General features: G+C 43.0%; 1 protein-coding gene across 6 annotated transcripts in view; it reads left to right on the forward strand.

Moving 5' to 3' along the window:
• The window catches only part of MYO5A (myosin VA), a 181,298-nt gene that overhangs the window by 58,648 nt on the left and 102,159 nt on the right, over nucleotides 1-20,491 (forward strand). For all 6 annotated transcript variants that reach the window (XM_034782891.1, XM_034782890.1, XM_034782892.1 and 3 more), the window contains exons 3-4: nucleotides 572-743; nucleotides 17,923-18,067. In XM_034782891.1, the coding sequence (XP_034638782.1) occupies nucleotides 572-743; nucleotides 17,923-18,067 (317 nt within the window). The remainder of the gene's footprint in view (nucleotides 1-571; nucleotides 744-17,922; nucleotides 18,068-20,491) is intronic.

A 20,491-nucleotide genomic window follows, 5' to 3' on the forward strand; every position in this document is an offset into this window, starting at 1 on the left:
ATTGTCAGGAAGGTTAGTGTACTGTTAGAGTTATAGTATGTGTGTCTCTTTGTATATAGAGAGAACTTTGTGTTTGTATATATTTAAAAAAAAATTGGATTTAAATATTCTTCTTAGCATTGCTGTCCCAGCATTCTCACATTGTATAACTGCATGACAACAAGATAGTCTGACTGAAGCAAAGTAAACTATTTTCTTAGTCCAGTCTGCTTGAAAGGGAAAAAAATAAACAGCATAAATTATTAAAAACTAAATTGGATTTTTAAACTTAATGTAGTTTTGGTTGAATCTAAATTGGTGTTAGCAACAAGGTAAAGGATTTTATTTAAAAAAATTAACCTTTAAGGTCCTACTCTGTGTAAGAAATCCTAGTTTGATATTTTCAGTTAAGTTACTGGAGGAAGCATTACAAGCAGAAAGCAGCACATAGGAATGCACAAGACAAGTTAAACTTATTCAGGGAATGATTATGAAAGGAAAATGGTTGGTGAGACCGAGTGAACGGATAAGCCAAAGATGGAACATTTCAAAATACTTCTTTTCATGTAATATGTGTATATTTAATTTTCAGGAATTAGAATATTGCCTTGATCCTAAGACCAAGGAACTGCCTCCCTTACGAAACCCTGACATACTTGTTGGTGAAAATGATCTCACAGCACTCAGTTATCTCCATGAACCTGCTGTTCTACACAACCTCAAAGTTCGCTTTATTGATTCAAAACTCATTTATACCTATTGCGGTAAGTGCATAACCATTTTCCTTTAGTCTATTGCAAGGAACCAAAAAAAAAAAAAGAAAGCAATTGCCATGGGTAGGAAAAAAGAAGGTTGGTTTTGATAGGTCTCTGATTTTAAATAAAGTCTTGTTTTCATTAATTATGAGGCACTTTGGGGGATCCTTTAGTAAGAAAGGCCCTGTGGCGATATAGCACATTACTGCCTACATCAGGTAGGCCCAAATCAACTAGGCCTGCAAGTATGAAAATTCAGAGTACATTTGCTTCATTTTTATGTGCTTCTAGCTTCCCAAAGGGCTCTGTTTAGAATGTTCACTTTGAGGACATGGGGATTCTTCAATGAACATTGGGCCCATTACACCTGCTTACCTAAGTATGTATTAGCTGGAGGAGAGCTTTGAAAAATGTAAATGTATCTTTGGAAATGTGTAAGACTAAGTTTATAATGCCTTTTGTTTGCTGGACTTATTCTTTCCCAGCTATGGCTAACTTGGTATTGTGCTTGCATTGAGGATTCCAATTACTTTTCCTTCGTACCATTTTCATTCAGTGGAACTGCAGGGATGAAGTTATAGCAACTACAGAGCGTGGATGTGCCGGTGTTTGTGTGTTCATATTTGTGCTCTTTGTTAGTGGCACAGAACATTTAACTCATAGCAGTGTAGATTTGTGATCATACAAAATCTGAAGGCATAATTGGCCATAATTAAGGCTAAGATTTTTTTTCACAGTTAGTTTTAGTAAAAGTCATGAAAAGGTCACGGGTAATAAACAAAAATTCACAAAGCTGTGACTTGCTCATTACTTTACTAAAAATAACCTGGGGCAGGGCTAGGTAGCGGGCAGGAATGGAGTCCCATGGGACAGGGGGGAATGACATGCCAAGCCCCCTGCCACGGCAAGGGGCACAGCCCCGACTCCAGTGGCCGCAGGGGGGGTTGCAGCAATGGGGGGACACACAGCCCTTGCTCCAGAGCTGGCCCGACTGCAGCCCCCACCAAGCTTCAGCCACAGGGACAGGGTTGGTGCATGGCCCTGGGAAGCTGCCAGAGGGGCGCACGACCCCAGCTGCAGCCTCCGGCAAAAGCCGCAGGGCTGGGGCGCACGGCCCAGGCTGCTGTGGGCTGGGGCACACGGACCCCGCCAAGCCCGGCACCCCGCCAGGCTGGGACGCACGGACCCGGCCAAGCCCGGGATGCCGCCAGGCTGGGGCACACAGCCCCTGCCAACCCTGGGACGCTTAAGGGCTGGAGCACATGGTCCTGGCTGTAGCCCCCGGCCCGGCTGCAGCCCCCGGAGGAAGCCATGAGACTGGGGCTGCAGGGTCCTGATTTCAGCCAGCCCCAGTTGCAGGGCAGGGGCGCACAGTTCCGCCTCCTCCTGAAGCCCTAGAAGTCACGGAGGTCCGGCAAAGTCACGGAATCCGTGACTGCTGTGATCTCCGTGACTAAATCGTAGCCTTAGCCATAATTTTATCCAGGGTCTTTAGAAATCTTTGGGTTTCCAAGTGATCAAAGTGCAAACAAATGAGGTTTGATATGATAATTTTTGACATTACAGGACACCCAGAGCTGTGGTCCAAGCTGCTATCGAGTCACTCTTTCTCCTTTACTCCATCACCATGGAATATTCTACATTATGGGAAATGTGGACGCGCACATAGTGTTTTAGGGCTTGTCTACACTTACAGAGCTGTAGTGTAATAAAGAGGCTGCTTTCACCAACAGGAGAGCTTCTCCCATTGGTGTAGGTACTCCATCTCCTTGAGAGGCACTAGATACGTTGACAGAAGTCCTCCCATCGACATAGCACTGTTTACACAGGGAGTTATGTCAGTATAATATGCACCCACACCTAGGGTTACCATATTTCAGCAAGCAAAAAAGAGGACGGGAGGAGCCCCACCCTAGCCCCGCCCCCATCCTGCCCTAGCCCCGCCCCATGCCCCTCCCACTTTCCACCCCCCTCAGAGCCCCCAACCCTCCCCCCGCTCCTTGTCCCCCGAGGGCCCCCGCCTGCCCCATCCAAACCCTCCCTGCCCCTTCTCGGACCCCCTGGCCCCCTTGTTGTTGGCCTTCACCTAATGTCTCTGTGAACTTGCTCAGGAACAGCCTGAGCCGTTCGTTCCGGCACGCTGGGCAGCAGTGGAAGAGGAGTGGGGGAGGAGCTCCAGACTGCCGGAGGTGATCTGCGAATGCAGGGAGGGAGGGAGTGATCTCTGCTGCAGGGGAAGCGGAGGAGGGGCTCTCTCTGGCTGTCGGAGCCCCATGTAAGTGGGGCCGGCTGCCCTGTTAGCTGCGTGTGCTCTGCAGGGCGCGGGGGAGTCCGGACATTTACAAATTCCCTCCGGACACTATTTTTAGCTCAAAAAGCCGAACGTGTCCGGGGGGGGAATCCGGACGAATGGTAACCCTAGCTCCACTTCCTGCCGCCTGGTGATTGCAGGGTAGGCTCGACCCCGCACTCACGGGGCGGTGGGAAGTGGAGTGACCTGGCCCCAGCCCGCTCAGCTCTGCTCCCCTGGCTGCCTGTGAGTTGCAGGGTGGGCCCAACCCCTGCTTCAGTCCCCTGGGATGTAGTTCAGGGGAAGGGGTGGGGTGGGGGCAGGGCTGTGTCGGAGCAGGGGTAGGAAGAGGTGGAGCAGGGGCAGAGCAGGGGCGGGGGCTTTGGGGAAGGGGTGGAGTGGGGGTGGGGCTGAGGCGGAGCAAGGATGAGAAGAAGTGGGGCAGGAGCGGAGCAGGGGCGGGGGCTATGGAGAAGTGGAGTGGGTGTGGGGTGAGAGTGGAGGCAGCTTTCCTGGCTGGCTCAGCCGACCTGGGTTCGGGCTGGCTGCTGGAGCAGCATGCAGCTGCATACAGTGCCCCAAATTTCCTGGTGCCCTACGCAGCTGTGTAGTTTGCGTATGGGTAAGGACAGTCCTGGGTATATCTACACTGCTGGACTGTGTCAGCTGACTTGGATTCAGGGCAAGGGGCTGTTTAACTGTGGTGTAGACGTTCGGGGCTTGGGCTGAACCCGGCTTCTATGACCACACCCGAACGTCTACACCACAATTGTATAGCCCATTAGCATGAGTCCGAGTCAGCTGGCATGGGTCAGCAACAGGTTTTTAATTACAGTGTAGATGTACCTCTAGAGGCCTGCCAGGCGTTAGGCGGGTCTGTTTTCACTCCCTCCCATGACTTCTGTGGTCTGTGAGAACCACTTCTCATCAATGACTCTCAACAGCCACTTACTCTCTCCCTTGAGAATGTCACTTTTATCCCCTTAGGAGCCCTTTGTCTCTTGTTCCCAGTTCTATGTTTACAGAGGTCGGAGGTGGAACATCAAAGCAAATGGGTTTAGTATTGTCCCTGAAATGTGACTAAATAGGTGGCTATCTGAAGCTATTGTCCTCTTTCCTGCTTAGATGCAACCAGACCTTGCTTGAATTCATCCCTTGTATTCATACATTACTGTCTTCTTAAGTCAGAAAAATAGAATATATAATGTTCATAAGTTATTATAGACCAGCACCAAGTCAGTCACAGGGAAGCCAAGTGAAATTGGTGTGCACTTACAGAACTCTGTTTGCATGTGTACATCAAGAGAAGGAGTGTTTCTGCTGGTGTAGGAACGCCACCTTCCTGAACTACCTCTTCTGTAGGCATAGCTGTATCCACACTGTTTTTTTTGTGAGCATAGCTATGTCATTAGGAGATGTGGTTTTTTTTCAGACCCCTGACCGAGCTAGCTATCTTGGTATATAAGTTTTTAGTGTAAACCAGGCCCCAACTGTTGAATTTACATTTTGCATGTTGGCCTTTGAAAATTTGACTCTGTAGTCTCCTACTGTATACCCTAGAATGATAAAAAGGTAGGTCAAACGAAGACTAAACAGGATTAAATTTCACTTTGGTGTCATCTTAAATCATTTTAAATTAAAGTAGGCTTGATAATTTTAGGGCAGTAATTGACCTGAGATCTGGAGGTAATTTGTTCAGCTTTGTTCTTCATTATTTGTTCAAATCTGAACAAAGATTTGTGAATGTTAAAAGGGAAAAGTGCATCTCTATTATTCTGAGAACCTTCTGGCAGCTATGTTTAAAATTCAGTGAACCTTGCTGCTTATGTTATATGATGCTTATGAAGTGTAAAATACTGTCCATTATGCAGTACAATGAGCCTAGATTTAGATAAATATTAACCATTTGTAGATTGATGACCACCCTCAAGATGAAAGTTTGAAAGTTTGCATGTGTACAGGAAAAATCATAATAGCAACTGAGGGGTGTAAATTTAATATAAAGGAAAATGAAATGTTACCATGACCCTTGCATTAGTAGATTTATGTATTTCTTATGGAAAATCCAGTGCAATTAAGATGGATGCGAGACAAAGTGGTAATTTTTGGTAATATTTTTATGAGGCCTACGTCTTCCTCAGTTTCCCCTATATTTTGCATCGCTACCCAGTGGAGGGTAGGGAGTGGGAAGGATTAAGATTGCTCTCCCAGCAGACTAAGAGATGTAGGTGTGCGTGTCACCTCCCTGTCTGGGTGGAATGAAGAATCGCTAAGGAACTGGTTAAAACCCACCCAGATCAACATGGGGGCCAGAGAGACAATGCAAGCACCAATGACTCTTGGATTTCCCCACTTCTCAGCAGGGAAGCTGACTAGAAACCCAACTCAAGATCAAAGGACATGAAGGTGTGTGGTGGGGGAGTAAAATGTGGGTTCTGGAACAAGTCTGGGCTCTCTCCCCAGAGAATTAATTAAGGAAGTTAGAGAGAAAGCCAGACAGCCTGGAGATGGAGTTCACTACAGTTTGGCTGGTAAATTGTTCTGGAATGACCAGGTGGACTGTACTTTAACTTTAATGTTTCTATGCTAACCTAAGGATGTTCTATGCTGTGTTCCCCTTGACTAATAAACCCTACTGTTTTGAAAATGCTGCTGGAATGTCCCTGTAAATACTTGTTGAAGTGCATTAATACCTGAAGTCTCTACCAGGAGTCTGTCTCAGTTGGACTTGTGGGACAGCACTCACGGTGTGAAGCAGAAGCGCTGAAGTCCAGAGGTTCAGTCTCAAGAGGTGGTGAAGCCCTGTGGCCTACCTTAAAGGAAGAGTACCACCCCTTGGAATCTGGCACATTGAAGGGGTTCCCTCAAGAGACTGATCCAAGCTGAGGAAGTAGCACTGATGCTGTGGGTATATGACAGGATGAAGCCAAAAAAGTTCCATAGAAATTATTCTTAAAACCGTAAAATTTATTAGTGAATTATGTCCATGCTATGGTATTTAATAGGTTGGCTTAAAAATTCTGTAGAAAGTGTATATAATTCTTTATTCAGTTCTCTAGGGCTTTTCCATGAGGGATATTATTTGTCTTATGAAACTATTCTGAAATAAAGTAATTTAGTATATTAAACTCTGGACATGTGGCTGTTGTTTTAGCTCAATGAGATTATTTTTGCCAGCATAGCCCAAAGCAAGATGGGATTGTTTTGAAGTTGCATAAAATCTGTAATGTCTCGTTGATTTGCTCCGCGAGTTTGAGTGGTTTTAAGATTTTTGTTTCTACATGTTTATCAATGTTGAAGGCAAACTCCTCTCTAAGATAACTAACAGATGTCTGAAACTAGGGAAGGAAGACCTCTAGTATATTCCAAGTTGCAAAAAAAACTATTTCTGTTTGTTGCTAGATATGTAATCTTATTTCTCAAAGTAAGAATCATTAGTCATTTCAAATCATAACCATAAACTTAGACAATTTATATGAAGTTCTGTGCATTATTATGTATTTCTTAGCAGTTGTATAAATTGATTGGAATGACAGCCACATGATTTATTAATCTCTGAAATGAGCAAAAAATCCAATTGCTCATTTAGCTGCGGGAATCCAGTGACAAAGCATTGTTAGTGAAGAGAGTGACTGTTTCCCAAAATGTTTCTACAGCTTGGCAGTGTAGGCTTGCGTCAGTTGTTAGGCTTAGGCTGTATCTACACTGCCACTTTCAGCGCTAAAACTTTTGTCGTTCAGGGGTGTGAAAAAATACCCCCCTTTAGCGATAAAGATACCACTGCTCGTTAGGGGTGGGGGGTTTTTATCGCCGTGAGAGCTCTCCCCCGGCGATAAAGCGTGTCTATACTAGGGTGACCAGATGTCCAGATTGTATAGGGACAGTCCTGATATTTAGAGCTTTTTCCTATATAGGTTCCTATTACCCCCTCAACCCCATCCCGATTTTTCACCCTTGCTATCTGGTCACTCTAGTCTATATTGCCCTTGTCACAGCACTGCCGCGGCCGCGCTGTAATGTGGGTAGTGTAGACCTACTCTAAAAAGAGTCTTTATAGACCTCTACCCCAATATAACGCTGTCCTTGGGAGCCAAAAAATCTACAGATGAAACCGTGTTATATCGAACTTGCTTTGATCCGCCGGAGTGCGCAGCCCTGCCCCCCCAGAGCGCTGCTTTACCGCGTTATATCCAAATTCATGTTATATCGAGTCACGTTATATTGGGGTAGAGGTGTACTTGAGGCAGTGTAAGGATGCTTGTGTTGATTATTGCTTAATAAGTGCAAGGGGTATGAATAGTCTGTAGAGCTACTTGTATAGGAATTTAAAAAATGGATCAATGATTATAAGTAGTTGGGTCCTCCATTGCAGCCATTTTACATATGGAATTTTTCTCTAGGAAACTGTTAATAGCAGCCGAGTGTGTAAACGTTTCCAGGAAAATGTAGGTATAATGGCAAGAGTAAGAAAGAAAGGACAGAAATTCTCAAGGAATTCTAAAGATCCCACATCTCTGGAAGAAGTGAGAGGGAAGGAGACTCAACAAAGACCATTTATTTTAGCTATTTTTTGTATGATAAATTTCTTAGGGAACAAAATGTTTTATTTAAATCTGATATGAAAAACATTACCCTCATCCAGCTCTTTTGAGAAATCCTTTGCAGGGTAAAGGTTTTTATTAGGGCTCTCAATTAATCACAGTTAACTCAAAAAAATTAATCGCGATTGATCGCAGTTTTAATTGCATTGTTAAACAATAGAATACCAATTGAAATATATTAAATATTTTGATGTTTTTCTACATTTTCATATATATTCTGTGTTGTAATTGAAATCAAAGTGTATATTATTTTTATTATAAATATTTGCACTGTAAAAATGATAAAAATATTTTTCAATTCACCTCATACAAGTAATGTAGTGTAATCTCTTTGTGGTGAAAGTGCAATTTACAAATGTAGATTTTTGTTGTTGTTACATAACTGCACTCTAAAACAAAACAATGTAAAATTTCAGAGCCTACCAGTCCACTCAGTCCTACTTCTTGTTCAGCCAATCGCTAAGACAAACAAGTTTGTTTACATTTACAGGAGATAATGCTGCCCTCTTCTTATTTACAATGCACCAGAAAGTGAAAATAGGCATTTGCATGGCACTTTTGTAGGTATTTACATGCCAGATATGCTAAACCTTTGTATGCCCCTTCATGCTTCAGCCACCATTCCAGAGGACATGCTTCCATGCTAATGACGCTCATTAAAAAAATAGTGTGTTAATTAAATTTGTGACTGAACTCCTGGGGGGAGAATTGTATGTCTCTTGTTCTGTTTTACCCGCGTTCTGCCATATATTTCATGTTCTAGCAGTCTCGGATGATGACCCAGCACATGTTGTTCATTTTAAGAACACTTTCACTGCAGATTTCACAAAATGCAAAGAAGGTACCAATGTGAGATTTCTAAACATAACTACAGCACTTGACCCAAGGTTTAAGAATCTGAAGTGCCTTCCAAAATGTGAGAGGGATGAGGTGTGGAGCATGCATTCAGAAGTCTTAAGAGAGCAACGCTCCAATGCGAAAACTACAGAACCCAAACCACCAAAAAAGAAAATCAACCTTCTGCTGGTGGCATCTGACTCAGATAATGAAAATGAACATGCGTTGATCCGCACTGCTTTGGATTGTTATCAAGCAGAACCCCTCATTAGCATGAATGAATGTCCCCTGGAATGGCATTTGAATCATGAAGGGACATATGAATCTTTAGCGCATCTGGCACGTGAATATCGTGTGACACCAGCTACAACAGTGCCATGAGAATGCCTGTTCACACTTTCAGGTGACATTGTAAACAAGAAGCGGGCAGTATTATCTCCTGCAAATATAAACAAATTTGTTTGTCTGAGTGATTGGCTGAACAAGAAGTAGGACTGAATGGACTTGCAGGCTCTAAAATTTTACAGTGTTTTATTTCTGAATCCAATTTTTTTTCTATATAATTCTACATTTGTAAATTCAACTTTCATGATAATGAGATTGCACTACACTACTTGTAGTAGGTGAATTGAAAAATACAATTTTTGTTTTTTTACAGTGCAAATATTTGTAATAAAAAATAAATATAAAGTGAGCACTGTACACTTTGTATTCTGTTGTAATTGAAATCAATATATTTGAAAATGTAGAAAACATCCAAAAATACTTAAATGGTATTCTATTATTCATAGAATCATAGAATATCAGGGTTGGAAGAGACCTCAGGAGGTCATCTAGTCCAACCCCCTGCTCAAAGCAGGACCAATTCCCAACTAAATCATCCCAGCCAGGGCTTTGTCAAGCCTGACCATAAAAACCTCTAAGGAAGGAGATTCCACCACCTCCCTAGGTAACCCATTCCAGTGCTTCACCACCCTCCTAGTGAAAAAGTTTTTCCTAATATCCAACCTAAACCTCCCCCACTGCAACTTGAGACCATTACTCCTTGTTCTGTCATCAGGTATCATTGAGAACAGTCTAGATCCATCCTCTTTGGAACCCCCTTCAGGTAGTTGAAGGCTGCTATCAAATCCCCCCTCATTCTTCTCTTCTGCAGACTAAACAATCCCAGTTCCCTCAGCCTCTCCTCATAAGTCATGTGCTTCAGCCCCCTAATCATTTTTGTTGCCCTCTACTGGACTCTCTCCAATTTTTCCACATCCTTCTTGTAGTGTGGGGCCCAAAACTGGACACAGTACTCCAGATGAGGCCTCACCAATGCCGAATAGAGGGGAATGATCACGTCCCTCGATCTGCTGGCAATGCCCCTACTTATACAGCCCAAAATGCCGTTCGCCTTCTTGGCAACAAGGGCACACTGTTGACTCATATCCAGCTTCTCGTCCACTGTAACCCCTAGGTCCTTTTCTGCAGAACTGCTTCCTAGCCATTTGGTCCCTAGTCTGTAACTGTGCATGGGATTCTTCCGTCCTAAATGCAGGACTCTGCACTTGTCCTTGTTGAACCTCATCAGGTTTCTTTTGGCCCAATCCTCTAATTTGTCTAGGTCCTTCTGTATCCTATCCCTACCCTTCAGCGTATCTACCACTCCTCCCAGTTTAGTGTCATCTGCAAACTTGCTGAGAGTGCAGTCCACGCCATCGTCCAGATCATTAATGAAGATATTGAACAAAACCAGCCCCAGGACCGACCCTTGGGGCACTCCGCTTGAAACCGGCTACCAACTAGACATAGAGCCGTTGATCACTACCCGTTGAGCCTGACGATCTAGCCAGCTTTCTATCCACCTTATAGTCCATCCATCCAGCCCATACTTATTTAACTTGCTGGCAAGAATACTGTGGGAGACCGTATCAAAAGCTTTGCTAAAGTCAAGGAATAACACATCCACTGCTTTCCCCTCATCCACAGACCCAGTTATCTCCTCATAGAAGGCAATTAGGTTAGTCAGGCATGACTTGCCCTTGGTGAATCCATGCTGACTATTCCTGATCACTTTCTTCTCCTCTAAGCGCTTCAGAATTGATTCCTTGAGGACTTACTCCATGATTTTTCCAGGGGCTGAGGTGAGGCTGACTGGCCTGTAGTTCCCCGGATCCTTCTCCTTCCCTTTTTTAAAGATGGGCACTACATTAGCCTTTTTCCAGTCATCCGGGACCTCTCCCGATCGCCATGAGTTTTCAAATATAATGGCCAATGGCTCTACAATCACATCCGCCAACTCCTTTAGCACCCTCGGATGCAGCGCATCCAGCCCCATGGACTTGTGCTCGTCCAGTTTTTCTAAATAGTCTTGAACCGCTTCTTTCTCCACAGAGGGCTGGTCACCTCCCCATGCTTGCTGCCCAATGCAGCAGTCTGGGAGCTGATCTTGTTTGGGAAGACAGAGGCAAAAAAACCATTGAGTACATTAGCTTTTTCCACATCCTCTGTCACTAGGTTGCCTCTCTCATTCAGTAAGGGGCCCACACTTTCCTTGACTTTCTTCTTGTTGCTAACATACCTGAAGAAACCCTTCTTGTTACTCTTAACATCTCTTGCTAGCTGCAACTCCAAGTGTGAGTTGGCCTTCCTGATTTCACTCCTGCATGCCTGAGAAATATTTTTATACTCCTCCCTGGTCATTTGTCCAATCTTCCCCTTCTTGTAAGCTTCTTTTTTGTGTTTAAGATTAGCAAGGATTTCACTGTTAAGCCAAGCTGGTCGCCTGCCATATTTACTATTCTTTCTACACATCGGAATGTTTTTTTCGTGCCACCTCAATAAGGATTCTTTAAAATACAGCCAGCTTTCCTGGACTCCTTTGCCCCTCATGTTATTCTCCCAGGGGATCCTGCCCATCAGTTCCCTGAGGGAGTCAGTCTGCTTTTCTGAAGTCCAGGGTTCGTATTCTGCTGCTCTCCTTTCTTCCTTGTGTCAGGATCCTGAACTCGACCATCTCATGGTCACTGCCGCCCAGGTTCCTATCCACTTTTGCTTCCCCTACTAATTCTTCCTGATTTGTGAGCAGCAGGTCTAGAAGAGCTCTGCCCCTAGTTGGTTCCTCCAGCACTTGCACCAGGAAATTGTCCCCTACACTTTCCAAAAACTTCCTGGATTGTCTATGCATCACTGTATTGCTCTCCCAGCAGATATCAGGGTGATTAAAGTCTCCCATGAGAACCAGGGCCTGCGATCTAGTAACTTCTGCTAGTTGCCGGAAGAAAGCCACGTCCACCTCATTCCCCTGGTCTGGTTGTCTATAACAGACTCCCACCACGACATCACCCTTGTTGCTCACACTTCTAAACTTAATCCAGAGACACTCAGGTTTTTCTGCAGTTTCATCCTGGAGCTCTGAGCAGTCATACTTGTCTCTTACATACAATTGTTTAACAGTGCGTTAATCGTGATTAATTTTTTTAATCGCTTGACAGCCCTACTTTTTATTTTTTTCCTGTGTAGGAAAAAATAAAGTCAAAAGATTATCTTAGACTAAGATCAGCTAAAATAGCTTCAGCCCTTGGCATTTTTGTTTGTTAGCATAAGTAATTTATTGATTCAGATTAGAAATTGGAACATAGTGGTTTTTTTTCTGTACTGAAACAGACCTGTACTATTGTTTGTTTGTGAGTCTCTCTGCCAGTTCCAGCAATGCCAGTGTCAATGAGATATTGAGGCTAACATGCTTGTACCATTACTCCCCCATGTCTCTTCATAGTGTTGTAATTACTGTGCTTTCCTGCAGTTTACAAAAGGTGGCAAACAGCCTTCTATTAGACAAGCGAAATATTTCTGAGAGCAGTTTATGGGAGGTGCTTCAGTAGCTAACAAACAGCTGACATCCTCTTCTCCAATACACCATATTGGAGCTCATCCATCATCAGTGAGACATGAGTTTGCTCATAAGAACATAAGACTGGCCATACTGCATCAGACCAATGGTCCATCTAGTCCAGTAACCTGTCTTTGACAGTGGCCAGTGCCAGATGCTTCAAAGGGAATGAACAGAACTGGGCAATTACTGAGTGATCTATCTTCTGTCGTCCAGTCCCAGGTTCTGGCAGTCAGAGATTTAGGGACACCCAGAGAATGGGGTTGCATCCTTGACCATCTTGACTAATAGCCATTGATGGACTTATCCTCCATGAATTCTTTTTTTTTAACACAGTTATACTTTTGACCTTCACAACATCCCCTGGCAACAAGTTCCACAGATTAACTGTGCATTGCGTGAAGAAGTACTTCCTTGTGTTTGTGATAAACCTGCTGTCTATTAATTTCATTGGGTGACCTGTAGTTCTTGTGTTCTGTGAAGGGGTAAATAACACTTCCCTATTCACTTTCTCCACACCATTCATGATTTTATAGACCTCTCTCATATCACCCCTTAGTCATCTCTTTTCTAAACTGAATAGTCCGTCTTTTCAATCTCTCCTCGTATGGAAGCTGTTCCATACCCCTAATAATTTATGTTGCCCTTTTCTGTACCTTTTCCAATTCAAATCCTAATGGTTCCTAGCATTTTGTTAGCTTTTATGACTGCTTCTGCACGTTGAGCAGATGTTTTCAGAGAACTATCCAGAATGACCCCAAGATCTCTTTCTTGAGTGGTAGCAGCTAATTTATGTTTTTCCAATGCTCATTACTTTGCATTTATCAACATTGAATTTCTTCTGCCATTTTGTTGCCAAGTCACTCTGTTTTGTGAGATCTCTTGTAACTTTTCTCAGTCTGCTTTGGACTTAACTATCTTGAGTAATTTTGTCTCGTCTACAAAATTTGCTACCTCACTGTTTATCCCTTTTTCCAAGTCATTTATGAATATATTGAACAGCACTGGTCGCAGTACAGTTCTTTGGGGGACCCCGCTATTTACCTCTCTCCACTGTGAAAACTGACCATTTATTCCTACCCTTTTCCCTCCCCCCCCATCTTTTAACCCATTACTGATCCATGGGAGGACCTTCCCTCTTGTCCCATGACTGTGTGCTTTGCTTAAGAGCCTTTGGTGAGGGACCTTGTAAAGGCCTTCAGAAAGTCCAAGTATACTATGTCCCCTGGATCACCTTTGTCCACATGCTTGTTGACAACCTTAAAGAATTCTAATAGATTGGTGAGGCATGATTTCCATTTACAAAAGCTGTGTTGACTCTTATGCAATGCATCATGTTAATCTATGTGTCTGATAATACTATTCTTTACTATAGTTTCAACCAATTTGCCTGGTACTGAAATTAGGTTTACTGGCCTGTAATTGCCAGGATCAACTCTGGAGACTGTTTTTAAAAAAATGGAGTTACATTAGTAAACCTCCAGTTGTCTGGTACAGAGGTGGATTTAAGAAATAGGTTAGATACCCCAGTTGTTAGTTCTGCAATTTCATATTGAGTTCCTTCAGAACTCTTGGGTGAATGCTATCTGGTCCTGGTGATGTATTAGTTTAATTTATCAGTTTGTTCCATAACCTCCTTTATTGACACCTCAATCAAGGGTGGTTCCTCAGATTTGTTATCTAAAAAGAATGGCTCAGGTGTGGGAATCTTCCTCGCATCCTCTGCAAAGAAGTCTGATGCAAAGAATTCATTTAGCTTATCCACAACAGCCTTGTCTTCCTTGGGTGCATGTTTACCACTTCCATCATCCAGTGGCACCACTGATTGTTTGTCAGGCTTCCTGCTTCCAATGTACTTAAAAAAATTTTTAGTTTTTCAGTCTTTTGCTAGTTGCTCTTCAGATTCTTTTTTGATCGGCCTAATTATATTTTTACCCTTCACTTGCCAGAGTTTATGTTCCTTTCTATTTTCCTCAGTAGGATTTGACTTCCAATTTTTAAAGGGTGCCTTTTTGTTGCTAACCAACTCTTTTAGTCTGTTTAGTCATAGTGGCATTTTTTTGGTTCTCTTGCTGTTTTTTTGTTTTTTGTTTTAATTTGGTTTACACATTTCATTTGAGCTTCTATTATGGTGTTTTTAAAAAGTTTCCATGCAGGCATTTCACTCTTTGGCTGTTCCTTTTAATTTCCAGTTAACTAACTTCCTCATTTTTGTGTAAGTTCGCCTTTTTTTGAAGTTAAAAGCTACTGTGGTGGGTTTCTTTGGTATTTTGCCCCTTACAAGGATGTTACATTTAATAACATTATGATCACTATTACTGAGCAGTTCAGCTATACAGTAACTCCTCACTTAAAGTCGTCCCAGTTAACATTGTTTTGTTGTTACGTTGCTGATCAATTAGAGAACATGCTTGTTTAAAGTTGCGCAATGCTTATAACGTTTGGCAGCCGCCTGCTTTGTCCACTGCTTGCAGGAAGAGCAGCCCAGTGGAGCTAGCTGGTGGGGGCTTGGAACCAGGGTGGACCGGCAGCCCCTCTATCAGCTCTCCGCTCCCCTAAGTCCCCTGTGAGGCAACTGCCCAGCAGGCTATCAATTGCCGGCAGGTCAGGTGTCCCTCCCCCCATTGCCATGTGCTGCTCCTGCCCTCTGCCTTGGAGCTCAGGATGGAGGGAGCTTGCTAGCAGCAACTGCTGTCTCAACTTGCTGATGTACTTAAAAAGGCAATGTAATTAGAGTGGGATCAGCATACTTAAAGGGGCAATGCACATCTCTCTCTCTCTCTCTCACACTCACTCACTCACTCTCTGTGTGTCTCTGTCTGCCGTGCTGTCTCCCCTCCCTCCATTTGTCCTGCCTTGAAGAGTGTGAGGCTATATTAACAACAATGTGTTAACCCTTGAGGGCTCAGCCGAGTGCTAGTTCATCATTTAGCAGTAAGGCATTCCCTGGGAAATATTTCACCCTCTGACTCCTCCACCTCAACCAAGCTTCACAATCATCATTGCTGTGTACAGTATTACATTGTTTGTTTAAAACTTGTACTGTGTGTGTGTGTGTGTGTGTGTGTATATATACACACATACATACACAGTATGTGTGTATATATATTTATATACACACACACACACACACACACACACACACACACACACACACACACACACACACTCGGCTGAGCCCTGAAAAATGTGACTTTACGTGAAACGATGTTAAGCGAATCCAATTTCCCCATAAGAATTAATGTAAATGGGGGGGTGGTTAGGTTTCCAGGGAAATTTTTTTCACCAGACAAAAGACATACATACATAGATGTGTGTATACATCTGTATGTCTTTTGTCTGGTGAAAAAAATTTCCCTGGAAACCTAACCACCCCCCNCCATAAGAATTAATGTAAATGGGGGGGTGGTTAGGTTTCCAGGGAAATTTTTTTCACCAGACAAAAGACATACATACATAGATGTGTGTATACATCTGTATGTCTTTTGTCTGGTGAAAAAAATTTCCCTGGAAACCTAACCACCCCCCATTTACATTAATTCTTATGGGGAAATTGGATTCGCTTAACATCGTTTCACGTAAAGTCACATTTTTCAGGAACATAACTACAACGTTAAGTGAGGAGTTACTGTATTAATCTCTTGCATCAGATCATGGTCCCAGCCTCTTCATTGTGCAACCAGCTTAACTGTAGTCTTATTTATTTTTAATTTTGTATGGGTGAATCTGGCTTTGTTGAGAAGCCTAGCATGCGCCGGGAAGGCATTGTTCATCCTTCTGCACAAAGATCTGCCAGTGCACCTTTGTCCTGATTTGTAGCCCCTTGACTATTCCATTCCTGTGCTCCTACCCAGCTCTGCCAGTGTGCCTTAATACTGGTCTGTAACACCTCTGCCATTCCATTTCTGGGCTTCAGTCAAACTCAGACTACAAATTGTTTGGTATATCTGTGATGGGGACTAGAATATGATCTAATTATTTCCTTCAAACTTTAACTTTTTATTAGCTGCTCATATTTTCAGTAGCAGGATTTGTAAAATTGGCACCTAAAAAAATTCCCTTAACTTGCTGATGGGTAGGAGGGATGTGTGTTCGTTCTTGACTCTTCATTAAAGTATAAGAGCTTGGCATCTTTTCTAAAAAAAATAATAGAGACTTTAAGTTCAAGTCCCTGAGTCATCCTAGTGAAGTCATGGCTGATGGAAAAACACTGAGGTCTTTGTATCACAGGTTACATAGTTATGTCTTGACATAGAACATGTAATATATCTAAAGCTGCAGACGAGAATCCTTCCAATCCTTTTCCAAAAGGTATTTGCTCATTAGAAAGCTTGTTTGTGTTTTTATTTTGCTGTTTGCTTGATCTGTAAATATATGACATGATTTAGTCATCTGGAAAACTGGGATGATATTTGGAGCAGCAGGTCCAGATTTTAGATGCCTTTGCTTTGCTATTCTATGAAAAATGTTCCACCTACTTTGTCTCAGTCATAACATTTAGGCCTGAACACTGTCTTGTTTCTTTCCCTGAATTACAGACTTTTAGTGCTTTATAGAAAAAGTGAAGGTTGATTGCTGGGTATATTTAGATATGACACTGCTATAGAAATATCTGGTATTGGGGAATGAGGGAAACATGTTCATTCAAGTTGTGTTGCATAGAATGATGCCTGGTGTGCTTATTAGATGGCCACAACTAGGATTACAACTTCTTTCTGTCCACATGGCAACTACTTCACTACGTGGCAGTGTCATGAGAGACTTGAAACGGGAGATGTAGTAAGTTAAAAATATTGGCCTGACTTTCAACTTGGTCTGAAATAATTGTGGGAGTGTGTTATAGTACTTTTAAATGTCTAACTATTTGATTTCCAAGTTCAATCAGGAGCCTAGGTGTGCCAGCTCTATGCAGTACACCTACATTTATTTCTGAGCACTTGTTGGAGGCCACTATTCAAAATCAGGCCATTGTTTATTAGAAATATTTATACTAAAAATTCTAATACTAGTTTTTTTATATTACAAATTTCTAATATTAACATGTGGTGCCATAATATCAGGCACAAATGGTTGACATGTCTGACATCATTAAGCCCTTATGTGAGAAGTGGGCACTATTTTGTTTCAGAGCCTTTCTGTTAGATCCCAACAAATAACTAAGCAAATCAGAGGCCATGATTTATAATAAAAGATGGGAAGTACAGTCCTCAATGATCTTGTTACTGGGTAGAGCTGGCTGTTCATCATCAGTCAATGTCCGGCTGACTTACTCTAAACCCAAGCAACGTTTCATTCTTCAAACCCAAAACTTTAAAAATGGGGAAAGAGTAAAAGTCCTCCCTGGTGATTTTCTTACACGCAAGAAAATGAACTGTGTTCAAACTTTCAGGATTCAAATTTAGTACCTAATCCAAAACCCATCAAAATAATGTCTTTCCATTTACTTCAGTGGGCTTCAGATCAGGACTTTGTTCTCCTCCAAGCTAAACATTTAAGAAAGATTAGAACAACATACACCTGGCTTTTGACACTTTTACCTTTTCAACTCAGCCATTATTAATAGATTTTGTTCCATTTCCTTTGTAGGTATCGTCTTAGTAGCCATAAATCCTTATGAGCAGCTGCCTATCTATGGCGAAGATATCATCAATGCATACAGTGGTCAGAATATGGGGGATATGGATCCACACATCTTTGCTGTGGCTGAAGAAGCATATAAACAGATGGCCAGGTTTGTGGAAAAAACAGCCTTTGAATTTTGTTTCCCATAGGAATGAGGTCTTAAGTTCCCAGTCAGTGGACTTGACTCGGCTTTTATTTGTACTTAGTTAGGGTTACCATATTTAGTACCTCCGAAAGGAGGACACTCCACGGGGCTCCAGCCCCGCCCCCAACTCCGCCCCCTCCCTAAAGTCTCCGCCCCCTCCCCTGCTTCCCGCGAACATTTGAGTCGCGGGAAGCCTGAAGCAGGTAAGGGTGGGTGTGGGGGGAGGAGGCGCGGCCCACCCCAGGCCCCCGGCCCCGCAGGTCTCCAGCCTGGCCCCCGGCCCGTCCCCCGAACCCCCGGCCCGGCACCGCCGGCCGAGCCCCCAGCCCGGCACCGCCGGCTGAGCCCCCGATCCCCCGGCCCGGCCCCCGAGCCCCCGGCCCAGCCCGGCACTGCCGGCCCGGCCCCCAATCCCCCGGCACCGCCAGCCCGGCCCCCGAACCCCCGGCCCGGCACCGCCGGCCCGGCCCCCGAGCCCCCGGCCCGGCCCCGCTCCGCCGGCCCGGCACCGCATGTCCGATTTTCCCGGACATGTCCGGCTTTTTGGGATTTCCCCCCGGACGGGGATTTGGAGCCCAAAAAGCCGGACATGTCCGGGAAAATCTGGACGTATGGTAACCCTAACTTAGTAGGTGTCAAGTTTCTTTGCTCCACTGTTTTATTAAATTTCAAAACCTAATAAACCCATGAAATTAGCAAAACAATATAAAAAATTTGTCTCTTACAGACAGTACTCATTTGATAGGTAATGGGAAGAATCCATTGGAACTGTTCAGAATCTAGGTCTAAAATTTGATCGGATCTGTAAGGGACAGTGTTGTTTCAGACTGATAAGTAATAGAGGGCTATTTTTGGACCACTATCTATTTTTAAGGAACAAATAATTGTGCTTTAAGAATGCAAATATTTTACAGTATTTACATATAACCCAACAGAAAAAATGATTAATCTATGGGTAATCTTAACAATACCCAGTTCTCTTTGGAGAACTGTCTCTTACTCATATCAGTGAAGCCAGAGCTGTACAATTTAGGTTTGGAAAATAACTCATCATCCAGTATTTTAAAGGGCAAAAGAAAATTGCAGAGTGTATGAAGAGTACAGATGCATGAAATTAAAATACTGTAATGATGCCACTACTGCAAGAGAGTGAATTCTTACTTTAAATGTTCTTTGAAAACGGATTGTTTAACCCAGGAAAGTGGGCTGTGAAATCCAGCCGGTCTCTCTCAAGGTCATGCCAACCAGAGAATTTGACACATTTCAGTTCTTGAATGCAGGCCCTGGTGTTTGTTCATGTACAGTTAACAAAATGGATCCTCATGCCCTATTGTTATGGATAGAAGTTTTTGACATTCTTGTCCTTCAAGACATATAGCCACTAAACAAGATGGCTGAGTTTTCCATTGTGGTGTGCCAATTATGCAGTACCCTCTGAGAATGAAGCACAGTGCAGATGGGGTGAAAGTGATGAGATGGACACCTTAGTGTAACTGCATGTTCAGTTAAGAATGTGTAAGGGAAAAGGAGAGAATAATATGCTTAAAGGGCAGAAGCCTGGTGAGTCCTCTATGTGAAAACCACCGAGTTGCATGTTAACCACATAACAGACCCATTTTAAAAGAATAGTAGAGCATGATGCAATAAGTGTTGATGTAGCACGTTCATAGACTGCTTCTGTCTTGAAATATCTGGCATATAGACTGCTACGTAAACCTTGTACGTACATGTATACCTTTTTCACAGCAGTCTGTGAGCTACATAAGGTACCCAACATCTAGATTGCTATGTATATTAAAAGAACATGGCTTCGACTAAAGAGGTGTGTATAGTATTTGGTGTGGATGAAATAGAAATCATATTTTCACTTATAGCTGCTTCCATCTGGAGGACTCATTTGCTTTACAGACATTAATGAATTAACCCTTGTAAATGTCTGTGAGGTAATAATTTATATCTGTTACACAGAAGGGAACTGAGACAAACAGGCAATAAGTGACTTGCCCAAGGTCACCCAGTCAGTCCGTGGCAGTGTGAGGATCTCCTGACCTCCAGTTTTGTGCCTTAATCCAACACCATCCTTCCTCCAGCAATATTTCAGTAGTTCAATTCTTGAATAATAACGAATGTCATGGGTAGAAATTTCTTTTAGAATGAGTTATGAGATGTTACAGGTGTGGAAATGATATTTTAAAATACTTAGCACTAATAAACTGAAATCATTTGTTTGTGTGCCTAGAGAATGTTATAACAAATGTATTCCTTTGTGAATTTATTTATAAAAGTTACTGTCATTTAAAGTGTAATTTAAACATATGTTGGAATTATAAGTGAGTATTTCAGCACCTCATCCATTAAATAACTATACAGAATTTCTCTGCACTGAAG

This window comes from Trachemys scripta, chromosome 10, assembly GCF_013100865.1.
Source record: "Trachemys scripta elegans isolate TJP31775 chromosome 10, CAS_Tse_1.0, whole genome shotgun sequence".
Taxonomy (NCBI): Eukaryota; Metazoa; Chordata; order Testudines; family Emydidae; genus Trachemys; species Trachemys scripta.